We start from the raw sequence: 14081 nt of genomic DNA, 5'->3' as shown, positions 1-14081 counted from the left end.
ACTAGAAAAACTTAATTTTTATATAAGAGCATTCAAAAGTCTCTCAAGGAGCTCTAACTATGAGTGGCCAAGCGTTGATATATGGGCACAGCAAAAGCAAGCATTTAAATAGGACAAGAAATTCTGATCATCTACTTGAAGTTCAGTTATTTGGGTTGTCAAGTGAAAGCAAACTGACCTGACAATAGAGAAATGAGCTGATCAAACCAGATTACACCAGTTGGACTGAGAAAGCACACAGCCCAATATTGTTAATTTTAAATCACTAGTTTGAAAAGCCAGTGGTAAATAGGTAAAATGACAGGAAGCTTGTGCAAACATCTTCAAAAGCACCATTTGACAGACAACCTGAGAAAACCACACCACATTAAATTACTGATATTGCAGAAATGTTTCTGCATTGAAGTACCACTTGCAGCAAAGCCCACACTTGGGAGTGCAGTGGATCCTCTCTTTGTTGGGAAACCACTCACAGTGAGCACAACACAGGGCAGATGAACTTCTTACTGGAGGGGACACACACACAGGGAGCAAACTCCTTCATCTCAGATTAAAAGCAGTCCTTTACCAAATACTTTGTGCTCCTTTACAGACCTTTATACCCAGAGACATAAGCAAGGCACACTTTAGTGTACACATGGTCTTATAGACACAAGTTGCTTTCTGCTCTCAGTCTGTTCCTTTTTCTGGGATGCAGCCATTTTTCCTACTTTGCTTTTTCTTCACTTTGTGTTGCGTAATCTTTTCTGCCACTGGTATTCAAATCCTCATTTCCTTCCATTCCATCCATGCCATTTTTCATTTGAACCTCACCAATTATTTCCTCTTGCTCTTAGGATTCATTTTGAATACTCAATTCTCATCTCAGGCCCGTCATCTCCATATTCCTGCACAGCTATTTTCTTCCACTTCTTTCTGGACCATTCAGTCCAAGCATCTTTCTTAAACACATCCTTGCCTTGCCCTTTTTCTCATTTTTTCTGTAAAGCTGCAGCTTCCTTTTACAACTCCCTGCCCTTCCTGTGTGCCAAACATGTTTGATGACATCATTCAAATACTTTTTTACAGCTCTGCTTCTGGGAAATTTTTTCAGGAAGATCAACTGCCTGACTCCCAAGCCCATGAAGCTCCTAGAATGGGCTGTTCATTTTAGTGACCCTTTGATCAAGCTCCAGCCCAGAATTCAAACAAGCTCCTATTGAACAATGAGTGCAAAATGTCAATGATCTTAAACTCTGTGCAAAGAGAAAAAGAGTTAGAGAAGTTTCCCTGCATTTCAGGTTCAGGAATAATCTCTGTATGAAGCTTTAATGCAAGAATAGCCCTGGGCCCTAAGAGGACAAGCACTTCTTGGAAAATGTTGCTTTTTGCATCTCCTACACAGGGGATGAGGACACTCAGCTAGTCTGTGTTCATTTGCAGGCTTAAATTCTTTACTGTAATCCGGCTGCCACAAAACTGATGGATACAGGACAGTGAAATAATAAATATCTGGGAAAAAAAAAACAAAATCATGGGAAATACACAATGTGGAAAAGATATCCCCTTGTGTAAAGCACAAATTCTGTGTAACAAAACGTTATTTAGCAGACAAGTTCAAGCAAGTGCTTAATTTTGTTTTCCTCCATGTAGAAGATCCCTTCTCCAGACAGCATTTCTATCTGGTTCACATTTAGACAATCCCAAGAATGTTAACATTCAGTTCATTACAATAAATGGAAGCCAAACTTCCCAGTGGTTTCCACACCTGCTGTTTCATTTCTTGTCAACAGGATACTAGATGCTTCATTTAATTATTGTTTATTGCTTTGCCAAGCCAAGCAAACCTGGAGAGTAAACTGGATTTTACCCTGGCTTATACACTATCAGTAAAATTTTTAATTAAACAGCAACAAAAGAATGGTTGTTACTAAGGAAGTTGTAAAAATAACCAAGAATGGAGTATAGTTTAAGCTTTCATTGCATGAAGGAGCCTTAAAATCCTGCAGTCTGAGGGGTTTAGCCAAGTTTCTGGTTTTCCAAGTTCCTAAACTCTAGGCCTTGAGAAAGTACCTGCCACAGAGGGAAGACAGTATGGGTCTGTGAAAAGTATGGGTCCCCAATAAAGAAACAGTTGTATTTAATTTGGAGGTCAGGAAGCTCCTTCTTCAAGAAAATGTCAGAAATCCAGTCGTGATGGACACAAAAATCAGGACTCTGACAAACAGTGAGTAACAGCAGCAAGTATTTGACATTAACATAAATATTATTTATGAAGTAGTGGTTTGAACTTCGAGGGTGAGTCACTGTCTGAAGGTGACACAGAGTTGAAACTGGGTGTGCTTCCTTACTCAAAAGAAAACATTCCTTTCCAGCCAGAGCAACCTGTGCTGCTTGTCAAGCCCAGCAGTGGATGCAAATGGCCCTGTCCTCCAGCTATTCAAACACGTACCTATAGAACTCATGCACAGAACTTCTGTGGCTGTCACAGAAATGGCAGCAAACAGCATGATTCACACCAGTGTTTCTAGGACTGATCCCAAGTCCTGCTAAATTGTTATTTCCTTACCTTCTTCAAGGATTATAATTAACGTTTCTTTTTGCATATTCCTACTACCACAATTTTGAAAAATTTAGCTGTGTGCTATAAATCTTTCAGAAGCACAAGTTTTATTTGAGGGTTTTATTGTTGTGTTTGGTGGGTTTTCTGTGTTGTTTTTTTTTTTATTTAAAGAAGGAGAGAAGATCTGGTCTTCTAGAGCCTAATCTACTTGTACCATGAACAAGTATTTTATAGTTCCAAGTGCCTGGCCCCAAAGATTAATATAAAGTTAAAGAACTAATTATTGTATTAAATTCCAAAGATGTATTATTTCCCATGCAACACTCCATCTTGTCACACCACTCACAAAGTGAAATTAAAATTAATATTTCATCAGAGACATCTGTCTCTTGGCTAACCCAGTTTCAGGTGATTCTTCGTTTCACATGAAGGCCTACTTTCTGGTTTAGGTTTCATGAATTCGTATATAATGAGTGGATCCGGGATGACAAGTGTATGAATCACTGCAATATTGTTTCTATCCTGCCAGACAAGCGGAAAGAGAACAAATAGGCAAATAAATATTCCCGTGTCAATGCTAATGGTGATGGTTGCCTGGCTACTAACGACTTAAAGAGAACCCCAGGAGCTAAACCACAGTAGAAGGACAGGTGCAGCAGGTTGGTAAACTGATACATTAACCACAAGTGGGGGGAAGCCCTGCAGAAATAACCCCAAAAGTTAAGACAGAGAGTTAATGAGGGAAGTGCTGATTCACAAGCTGCTTCCCATACCTATCATCTTCAGCCCGGTGCTTCATTCGTGGAGCTGCTCAATTGCTGATTTCAGCTTCTCCCCTGGCATGGGGGACTAACACACAGTCTGTCTTTCTGAATCATCAGCTTGGGCTACATGGTAAATATCTAGGCTCACAGATGGAACCAAACTTTAAGGGAAGAGAAAAAAAAACAGCATCTCCCTTTGACTGATCAGTCTAAAGCTTCATTAAGCAGCTGTCCTACTGCTCTGCCTCCACGTAGCACAGTGCACTGCTGTCCAAAACCACCAAACTGAGCCAGAACGCTTCGTGTTGAGCCAGCAGATGCTGCAGAAAAGGTAACCTTGGAAAACGAGCTGTGGCTTTTTGTCAGCATTTATTGCAACTTCCTGACTGATGAGGGAAATTGGAGAATTTATGGTCAGTGTAAGGCATTACAAAGCAGTAAGCCAAGGTGGGAAAACATCGCAGAAAGAATCCTGTTAGACGTCTCTCCTTGCTCCTACCCACCCAAAAAACCAACCAACCAAGCAAAAAACCAGGCAGGCACAGCCCTACTGACAGGTCATCACTGGATCCTGTTATTGAATGAGTACTATGTTATAAATATCACGAGTTCTGGACGTTGATGTGTTTCAGGGATATTTACTTTGTGAAAACTTCCTGGTCAAGTGGAGTGGTTGCTGTAATGGAAAAGGAGGAAAAACAGAAGGGGAGAACAGCTTGGAGAAGAGAGCTGTTTCTCTCACAGGAATTCAAAGGTAACTAAAGGAACTAAAAGGTAACTAGGAAGAGGTCTGAGAGGCCAAACAATCCACAGACCCATGGCAGGCTTAAAGAATAACTTCCCCTTAGGTGGGAGAAGCATCTGGCATAAACAAAGCAGCAACAAGGACGGATCTGCTTTAATCACTGTTGGTCTGTTGAAAAATCCTTCCCGTCTAAATGCCTTGCTCTACTTTTAAAACAGATGGTTCTTTGCTCTTATCATTAGTTTTGTCATTATTTTCACAGAGAAAAAAGACTGGGGGCAGAACTTGGATGAATGTGCAGGACATGCATGGCTGATCCTGCCAGTAACAGTGAAAGAATGTGGAACTGCACACAGAGGAGGTCAAGGTACGAGGCTGATGGTCCCAGAGCCCAGGTACAGTTTGCCCTGGCAATGTACACTGAATTAAGTTACCCACATGGATGGCCAAGATAAACTCAACAGAAGCAGAACCAATTTCCTGGTACATTATCTTCACAGAAACTAAAATGTTCCAGGCAGAAGCTCCATCTTCTTTTTGATGGAAAGTAAGGTGCTTCTTCCACTTTGCCATATCCTCTTCAGGATACCAGCAAGGATATTTTTGGGTGTTGCCTGCTTTGCTTCTAAAAGTAAAATGCTTCTCCCAAGTTTGGTTGCAGCTGATCAAACGGTTTAAGAGGGTTGTTTTGGAGGGGAGATGTAAGGGGAAGGGAGTAGGGGCAACAGTGACAGTTATATGTACCCTGTGTGGTTCCACAGGTAATCTCCTTAAAATTAGACAATTAAAAAAGAAACAAAACGCCGAAACCCATACATGCATCTAAGACAACTCAAAACATCTTATAAGTTTAAGGAAAATTTAGTTTTGCCTATATAAATTGCAGGCCTTTGCCATGGAGATAATGGAAAGAGATGGGGCAAGAGGAAGAGGAAAAAGTTCTTCCAGAGCAGCTGTGACATCACTGGAAGGGAATGGGAAGGGCAAGTCTGACAAAGGGTGCAAGTGGACTGCAGTAGCTGCTATCCATCATATCTCAGACTCACCTGGCAAAGTCACTTCTAGTGACAAGAGAAGTCAAAGCAGGAAACAGGACCATGCATCTGTTTCCCCATTTTTGGCCCTTTACATAGAGCCAGTCATAGTTTCACAGGGCCCACTCCCTACGTAAAAAAAAGGCACCAAGCAAGAATTAAGTAAATAAGTTGGTTTACATACTGCATCTTGGGGATACTGAGCCTTGCCTTCTGGTATGCTGTATTTAAAACTTCAAAAAGCATAGCACACAAAAGGGCACTGTAGAGACTTTGAGCATACTTCCCATAGTAATCCATTCATCAAAAGAAAATGTCAGGAGTCTAAAACAAATGGACACTGTATGAACTGCTCCATTTTTCTCAATTATAAAATTTCATTGTGCATATTATTCTTAGAAAGCATGGAAGGCAGCCTCATTGTGTAAATATTGCTTGGAAGCCCTTTTGTGAGCAGGATTGATGAAAAGTGTTTTCACCTTGCTCCACAGCTCACAGAATAAAAAGGTAAGTTAGGTATTTTGACCTAAAAATACAAGGACTAACCCTGGAAATTGCTGTGATGCCGCGCCAACAAAAGCGGTAAAACAACCCTCAGATCCTTTCAGGAAAACGAAAAGTGGTGTGATTTAAAAAGGCAGGGGAAGGTGACAGACCCAGGGACACTCATTAACAGCTCCCTCACCAGTTTCAGTCACATGAAATCACCCAGCACACCATTCCCAGGGGCACGTGAGGGATATTGTGTCCAAAGTGCCTCCTTGGGTTTGCAGCTTCCAGGAGTGTGATTGTTTTGGGTTGGGGTTTTTTTTGGTGTTTTGTGTGGTTTTCTTCCCCCCCCATTAGAACTATTGAGTCAGAAAGAAAGCTCTACTAACCTTTGAGACCATACAACTAATGTATAACAGGGAATGCTGATTTCTGCTTACTTTTAGGGACAGAAGGCTTTGAGCATCTAGCCTAATCTGAAGTTTGTAACTATATTAAAGACACTTATGAGCTGGTTGAACCCTCGAAAGACCTGAGGGAAGAATGTTTCACTGCAACACTGGTTCACTCAGATTTTATCAGGTTCCTATCCATTTTCTACTGCTTTAAGACATAAGCAACGAAAAGTAGGAAAGATGTTCATGATTAGGTATAAAATTGATTTTACAGTATTTTCACAGACAAGAAAAACTTCATTCCTGTCCAATGGGCTTTACACTGATCTAATGTTTCAATGACCTTAACTGTAACATGGAACAATTTAATTTAAAATAAACTCAGTCCTTTAGCAAGTCTGAGCATAGAAGATATACTCCTCTTAGGACCTGAGGCACAACTTGGCTACTAAGCTTCAGTTAGTCCTTATCAGTAAAAACAAACAGGTGGAAGACTCGATTTATCTAAGTTCATGAAGTCAACTTTTTTACTAACGTGCCTCAAGGCAGCATGAGCTTCCCACAGCGCAGAAAACACAGCTATGAAAACTAAGTAATTACAACTTTGCCACACTTCATGATTTCCTGCTATGGACTACTAAGAAAGAAGTGATTTATTCACCAAGTATTATAGTGGGATTACACAAATGGAGAAGCCAGACAAATTTGGTCAAAGTCTTGTTTCAGTCTGTCTAGTTATTTACCAGGTGGTACCGATTCCTTGCAGCACGGCTGGCACGGATAAAACTTGGCTCTTTTCAGCCGCAAACAGTTCCTCTGCTAAAGGGCAATATTGTTGCTTAAGCTCCTGCAGGCTTATGAATTTGGTAAATACTTGGGGAAAAAAAACAGCCCGTAAAGACGCCAACGAAGCAAAGCATCTGTACCTCCCTACCATGTAATCCAAGTGGTTGCTAATGTGCGTCGTGGGGATGTTTTTGTGCAGAAGTGAACCTCAACAAACTGATGTATGCAGCTTTTTTTTTCTTCCTTTCACAGAACGGATATTTCATGGTCTCGGGTCCAGAATCTACACAAAAACCCCCGTGTACGTACACCCTGACTTGAAACAAAAGTTACAGGAGCTGAGAACTTAAAAACAGCGAGGGGAGGCTGAATCAAAGCTCTCCGAAAGCGGCACTTACTGCCCTTTACCTCCGGTGAAGTTCACAGGAGCCCACGGGGCTGCGTTACAGGCGATACTTATCCGTAATTACTGTTGTGCAGAAAGAGCTCGGGTGCTGGTTATGGCATAAGCCGCCCACTCAGTCTGAAGAGTAATTAGGGCAGATGTTCATTAAGAACTTCCTAACGAGTCTGTTAACTTACTCCAGTAAACTTTCTTACAGGTACGTAAGGCGATTTACTCGAGAGCGAGCGAGGAGACGTAGTGAGGAATCGTAGGATCACAGAATCAACCGGGTTGGAAAAGACCTCCGAGATCATCAAGTCCAACCCTTGATCCAACACCGCCGTGTTTACCAGACCACAGTGGCACTCAGTGCCACATCCAGTCTCATCTTAAAAACCTCCAGGGACAGTGAATCCACCACCTCCCTGGGCAACCCATTCCAATGTCTGATGAGTCTCTCTGTAAAAATATTTCTTCCTAAAACGAGAGAACAAGGAAGAGCGCAGAAAAAAAAAATAAAGGCGACAAAAAGAACGCCGACAAGTGGAATTTCACTCATTTTGTAAAGTTCCGAGCTCTCTTGTTCTTCAGGGTGACGCCCAGCTCGGGAGCAGGGAAGGGCCGCCCGGGACCCTGAGGAGCGCCGCGACAGCTCCAGGCGCACCCCCGAGGAGCCCGAGCCCAGCTCCGGGCACGGCCCCCGGGGACACAACCCCTGTCCCCGGCCCGGGTCAGGTCCTCATCTCGCCTCCCTCCCCCGTCCGCCACCCAGGGCTGCTCCCCAGGGCTGCTCCCGCTGCCGAGGGACGGAGCCCGCGACACTCCGCCGGGACAAAGAAGATCGTGAGCGACGGAGCGGGGACCGCCAGCCCCGAAGCGCCCTCGGGGGGAGCCCCCCCGGGCACGGAGCCCCCCCCGGGCACGGAGCCCCCCCCCGGGCACGGAGCCCCCCCGGGCACGGAGCCCACCGCCGCGCTGCTCACCTTGCGAAAGTAGCCGTCCTCGGCCGGCTCGGCCGCCGGGCAGCCGCGGGGCGGGAGGGTTTCTGTCATCTCCGGCCCGGCTGTGTCTTCACCGCCGCCCGAGCGCTGCTCCGCCGAGCCCGACCCTGCGGAGCCGCCGCCGCTGCCCCGGGCACCGCCCGGCCACACCCCCGGCAGGGCGGGGAGGAGCCGCCCCGCCCCAAAACGCGGCCCCTCCACCGGCCCCGGCGAGGTCCAGGTGGGCATTATCTGGCCGCTGCCCGCGGTGGGAGCCCCGGGGGGGTGGCCGAGGTGCCCCCCCGTGCGGGGACGGGCGGTGTCGGTGGCTGTGGCGGGGTGAGAGCGGGGCTCGGCGGTGGTTCTGATGGCTTCAGATCATTTTAGGCAACTGTTCCGCCGGCTCCTCCCCGGCCGCGCTCCGCCGGAGCGTGCCCGAGCCTGGCCGGCCGCCCCGCCGCTCTCCCGCTCGCCCCCCGGCGCTCCCCCGCCTCTGAGCCCGGAGACAGCAGACAGCAGACAGCTCCTGCCCCCCGGCACCGCGGGGCCGCCGCCGGCTCTCCCCAGGCCCGTCTCCAGGAGGTTGCGGTTCCCCGCGGGTGCTGCCCCTCGGCGCGGGCTCGTTCCCAGGAGAGGGGCGCTCCCAGAGCCGGCGGTGCCCCGGATCACCAGGGTGATGCCCGGGGCCCGCGGGGCCACATCGCGCTGCAGCGCCGGGCTTTGGGATGCTGGGGACCTGCCGGCTCGGTCCTAGGGCTCTGGGTGTGTATGGACCTGCCGGCTCGGTACTAGGGCTTTGGGGTGCTGGGGACCTGCCGGCTCGGTCCCAGGGCTCTGGGTGTGTATGGACCTGCGGCTCGGTCCTAGGGCTCTGGGTGTGTATGGACCTGCCGGCTCGGTCCTAGGGCTGCGGGTGTGTTTGGACCTGCGGCTCGGTCCTAGGGCTGTCCCTGTCGTTGGGGGGCCCGGCCGCCCGCACCCCGATGTGTGGGGCAGGAGCCCAGCAGAGGTCCCAGAGCTGCGGTTGCTCCAGCCCCGGGCCGCTGATAAGAACTGCGGTATCTCGGTGGAAGGCAGGGTTGGCCCCGCTCGGGGAAAACTGCTGTGGGTTTGACCTCAGCATTGCAAAACCCTGCAGTGTCCGCTCTGGGGAGAGACCTCCTGTCCGAAACGCTGCGTTGTATAACCGGTTTCGCAAATGCTATTGGACACTTGTGTGAGGAATTTGCCAATATTGGTTCCTATTCCCAGCCGTGCCTAACCTGCAGAGCTAGATGGACATTTAGCGTTGAAAGGTGCAACACTTAAATTGGTAATACCAAACTTGGCTTCTTCCCCACCACCTCCCCGCCTTTTTTATCTTTTTTTTTTTTTATCTTTCTTAGAATTATATTATAGTTGTGTCAGGCAAAAAATCTGCAGAGACAACATTTTTTTGTCAAATGAAAAAATATCATCGGAGTTACGTCTTTAACAGAAACCTTCTTTGAAAATGCTGGTGTCTCCAGATAGTTATGCAGAGCAGGCCGATTAAACTGTGTGTCTACTGCATATTTTTGAAGAAGACTACAGTCAGCAAATGAGAAATTGGGATCCAAAGATTTGCTGTCTTCAAATCAGCTGAATTTTGTTCCTTGTGATTTTGTTCACTCTCGCCCCAGTACTTTTCTTTTGTCAATAATTCTAAAAATATTTGGATGAATGTATGAAAATATATGTCAAATAGAAAAAAGTTAAAGTACGAAAGTGGTTTAAACTGCTCCAGTTTCTGATGTGAGGATGTAAAAAATGGTTTAAATTATTTTTATGATACCTGACAAAAAGGATTTTAAAATTCAAATCTTACAAATCAGGGCAAAACTCCAATGCAATACGTAGGAATTAGTTTAAGATAAATGAGTAATTTGGCAGTGTAGGCTGTGCTGATACAATCTGGCAATTAAAATAGTATTAATGTGACCACCTTGTGAGTTCCTCTCACTCGGATAAAGGGCACTTCATCATGACTGTATTAGGGCTGAGACTGTATTTCTTAAGTAATTTGCCTGCATACAGTGAATATGGGGTTTTTTTGCAAAAGCACACACTGATTGTATGGTCTCAGTAGAGCTGAGCTGTGTAATGACTGGGTAGGAGTGCTCTCTGCCCCTGGAATGTAAATTGCAGCTTAGAACATTCCAAAACCTGATTTACCCTCCAAAAAAACCCATGTCCCTGCTCTTCTGACCATCTTGTCTCCAGTAGCTTTTTGGTTGCCATTAGAATTCCTAAATAGAGCTGGATTTATACCACAAACTTTCTCAGTTTCTCATGATTACATGAATCAGAAGGTTTAGCTGCAGCATTGTAAAGGTTGAGAAATACAGCCCAGAAATGTGGACTCATGCAGTCAGAAAAACGGGATGTATAAATACAGACGTTCGGTTGACATTTATCTTTAGTATCAGAGTAAATTCAGTGATCTGGTGCACTGGGCATGGCACTATCTTTACGAAAGCATCACATTTGCATCCAGAGAATATCGGTATGTTGTGCCTGAAGTGCTGAATTTGAAAGCAATGAATCTTATCTCTGCATCAGATCTCTCTCTTAGTTCTGTAGTACTGGGTGCTGTCTGGATTTGTGCATTTTCCCAGATAAACCAGCCAGGTGATCTGGACAAGGACCATGCTGGAAACAGGCACAGAATGGCAGAGATTGAGTCGCCCAAGATTCTGTCCCACAATAGTAAAGGTAAGAGGGACCAGAATCTGGACGGCCTTACATACAGTACATATGATAAATATGTACATATTTATCATATGTTTGTATAATTCCACTTGTTCTTCTCCTCCATCTTGAAAAAATATGTGACTAAAGGAAATCCTATCAATAGTCTTTCCTTTGGCCACTAGGAAATAGCCTCAGTTTGGGAAATTCATTTCCTGCTGGGATACCTGTGGGTGCTCTGTTACACACTCAAGACAGGAATCTGCCTGCTCTCTGCAAAGAGAATGTTTCTCTTCTGTGGTTTTACAGACCTTGTGTAGGTAAAGGTAGGTAGCAGGTGTCTCCAAACCAGCTTTTGTCCCAGAGAGAGCCAGGGGCTTACCAAAAAAGCACTTTATAGAATAAAACTACGAAGGGAGAAGTGTGCATCAACTCCTGCTGTTTCTCAAGGCAGGTTCTGAAGGTTCCAGTTCTTAATGAGCAAATGTTTGCCTGCTGTAGGGAAGTGTTAGGTGAGGAGAAAGGAATCATAGGTCGATTTTTTTTTTTGTGGCTTTGGATGGCCACAGTATGATTTGCTAAAGATGTTTTGCAGCATTTCACTGCTTCTTCACCTTAACAGTGTGAGGCACATATTAACTGCAGCTTTATCTTCACTGAAAAAGAACCCATTTGCTGTCGAATAGCAAATATGCTTTGCCTGTTTCACTGTGAAATCACATTGGAAAAAAGACATTGCAGCTTCAGTGGGAATTAAGAATGTAAGACCAAACAAGGGCAAAATCACCACCACTTTTCCCAGCTAATGCCTCGCCTTTAACTGAGATCCATAGATAAAAATCCGTGTACTTAAGGACAATATGTGTTACCTCTTTTTTTTGTTTGTTTGTGTTTTTATTGTTGTTGGGTTTTTTTTGTTCATTGCTTTAAAAATTGAAAATTAGCACTTTGTAGAAGCTAAAGCAATACCTCAGGGTCTATACTTCAGGTGACTGTTTTGTCAACTGATCCAGCAGCCCTGTGATGGTAGGAGGAATATTCAGGGGAACATTCCCATTGAATACAAGAAAATGCAGAGGTGAAGTCAAGCTAGCTGTCTCTTTTCGTTGTTTTGGTTTGGGGTTTTTTTTAACTAAAAAGGTTGTATTTTTATACTTCCTGTACTTAGGTCTTTTTTTAGGTGTTTTTTTAATGTGATTTTTAGGTGGTTTTTTTTAATGTGATTTTTTAGGGTTTTTTTTAATGTGATTTTTTAGGGTTTTTTTTTAATGTGATTTTTTAGGTTTTTTTTTTTTAATGTGATTTTTTAGGGGTTTTTTTAATGTGATTTTTAAAAACCCTGTAAATTAATCTTTTATATATCAATTGTACCAATTTTAGTCTGAAGTTCCAGTGACTTGCATAACTTCAATCAACAAGAAGTTATGTATTTAAAGAAGCGGTTTTAAAGAATATAACAAAAGGCATAGGAAGACACTTCTGTAGATGACCTTCTTGATGAACTAATACAGAACCAGATGTTGAAAACGTATTGGAAAACTAAAGTCTGAAGTCCACCTGTGGCTTAAGGGCTCAATTTCAGCCTTACATGAACTAGCAAGGATGTGAGCTTTAATTCAAAATTACTGTATTTTTTTTTTCTCATCAGACAAATTTCTGTAAAAACAGTATTTTAAAAGTAAGTCATTCAGATCTACTAATATTTTAGTTTCATTACAATTAAAGACATTGGAGTTATTATCTTATTTAACAGCTACAAATAGGAGTTGTCACTTGGTTTAACAACTGTAAACAAGAGAGAGTTAACCGTGGAGAAGGAAATACCACTGGGATGCAAAAGTAATTCTAATCTGATAAGAGCCGTAAAGGGAAAAAAAAACCTTCAAGATTTGATTACTCTAACTGTTTGAGCCTATCAGACAAGACACTCAAAATATTTTCTATTAACATTGTGCAAAAAAGGCCTGTGTGTTAAGTCGAAGTCACTTAGAATTGAGTATTCAGAAACTATTATTTCCTAAACAAAGAGAAACAACAACTGTGTTAACAACTCATTTTGTGACCGTATGTTCTAGCTAAGTGCTTCCTAATTAGTAATGATGAGAAAAGATAACGCACGTAGATATGTGTCTGTGGCACCTACTCTATTGTTTCTAAGTGAATTAGAGACTTAAATGAAACAGAGTACTCCCTGTTTACATGGAACCGTGTAAATATTTCCTATGGAAACCTGAAACCACATGAAACTCTGCTGGTTTCGCTTTGGAAGAAACCAGTTCCATTATACAAACAAACAGAAATACTGGGTTAGGGAATACTCAGATAAACTTGCAGAATACTTATCTGTTAAGGGCAGGAATCTCCCAAGACTGTGTTTTATTTTCAAGAATTTCAAAGAAACTGGTGATATTTGCTTCCAAAAGCAAATATGGATGTATAGTATCTTCAGCACATCTGAAGTGGGTTTGGTTTTGTTTTGGGGAGGCGGGGAGTTGCAATGGTTTGGGGGTTGTTTGTTTCTTTGTTTTAAAAATTTTATAATATATCGCGCTTTTAGTGAATCTGAGTATTAAGGTCAAATATAAGCTTGAGAAATCAAATTAATAAAAATCGACAGAGGAGTTTCTCATGGGTAACACGGGAAATTAAAATCCAAATTTTGAACGCTTGGGTCCTACCGGGGCATACTGGTCTTTGTACAAAACATAGTCAGTAAAAGTTTCTCTTGCCATACAGGATTTCCCAAGGAGGTGCAGAGATACCTGAAAGCGTTCAGGGATGAAGCTCTTTGAGGGAAGGCTTGAACCTTCTCTGAGAATTTCTTGTTTGAAGTTTTGAGACGTCTGCCCTGATTTTTGTGCACATTCTTCTCGAATAGCTCGTAAAACAACGCGGTAAGGCAAATTTTGCCATGTGTAATTCAACGAAATCCACACCTCCCCCGATTCTGATTGAGGCTGGCGTTCCCTTCACTCCTTGTTTTGGATAAAATGTGGTTCCCGGAGTCGTCGCTGCCCTCTTCCCTGAGTGCCGAGAGAGCCTGGCCTGGCGCAGCCGCTGGTTCGGGGCGGCCCGGCCCGGCTGGTGCCCGAGGGTTCCACAGTTCGTGCCGTTGGGCGTTTTTACACTCCCGACACCGTTCGGGCCCGTCGATGGGAAGCCGCGCAGGCAGCGCCGCACCCGAGGTGGGGATCCCGGGGAGCTGAGAGGTCACGGGGATGCCGGGGATGGGGAGCCCGGGGTTGGGGGGCG

The 14081-nt window shown here is 44.3% G+C and overlaps 1 protein-coding gene across 1 annotated transcript in view; it reads right to left on the bottom strand.

Annotated features, from left to right (window-relative positions):
• The window catches only part of RHPN2 (rhophilin Rho GTPase binding protein 2), a 29776-nt gene extending 21319 nt beyond the window's left edge, over positions 1 to 8457 (bottom strand). Inside the window, exon 1 of the mRNA XM_039383045.1 lies at positions 8124 to 8457. Coding sequence (XP_039238979.1) covers positions 8124 to 8369 — 246 coding nt within the window. The 5' untranslated portion in view covers positions 8370 to 8457. The remainder of the gene's footprint in view (positions 1 to 8123) is intronic.
• Between the last annotated feature and the right edge of the window lie 5624 nt (positions 8458 to 14081).

The sequence above is a fragment of the Pipra filicauda genome, unplaced genomic scaffold (assembly GCF_003945595.2).
Source record: "Pipra filicauda isolate LSUMZ 115617 unplaced genomic scaffold, ASM394559v2 scaffold296_size2174093_pilon, whole genome shotgun sequence".
Taxonomy (NCBI): domain Eukaryota; kingdom Metazoa; phylum Chordata; class Aves; order Passeriformes; family Pipridae; genus Pipra; species Pipra filicauda.
Note: the sequence above shows the minus strand (reverse complement) of the source record. Positions and strands in the feature narration are given on the sequence as shown.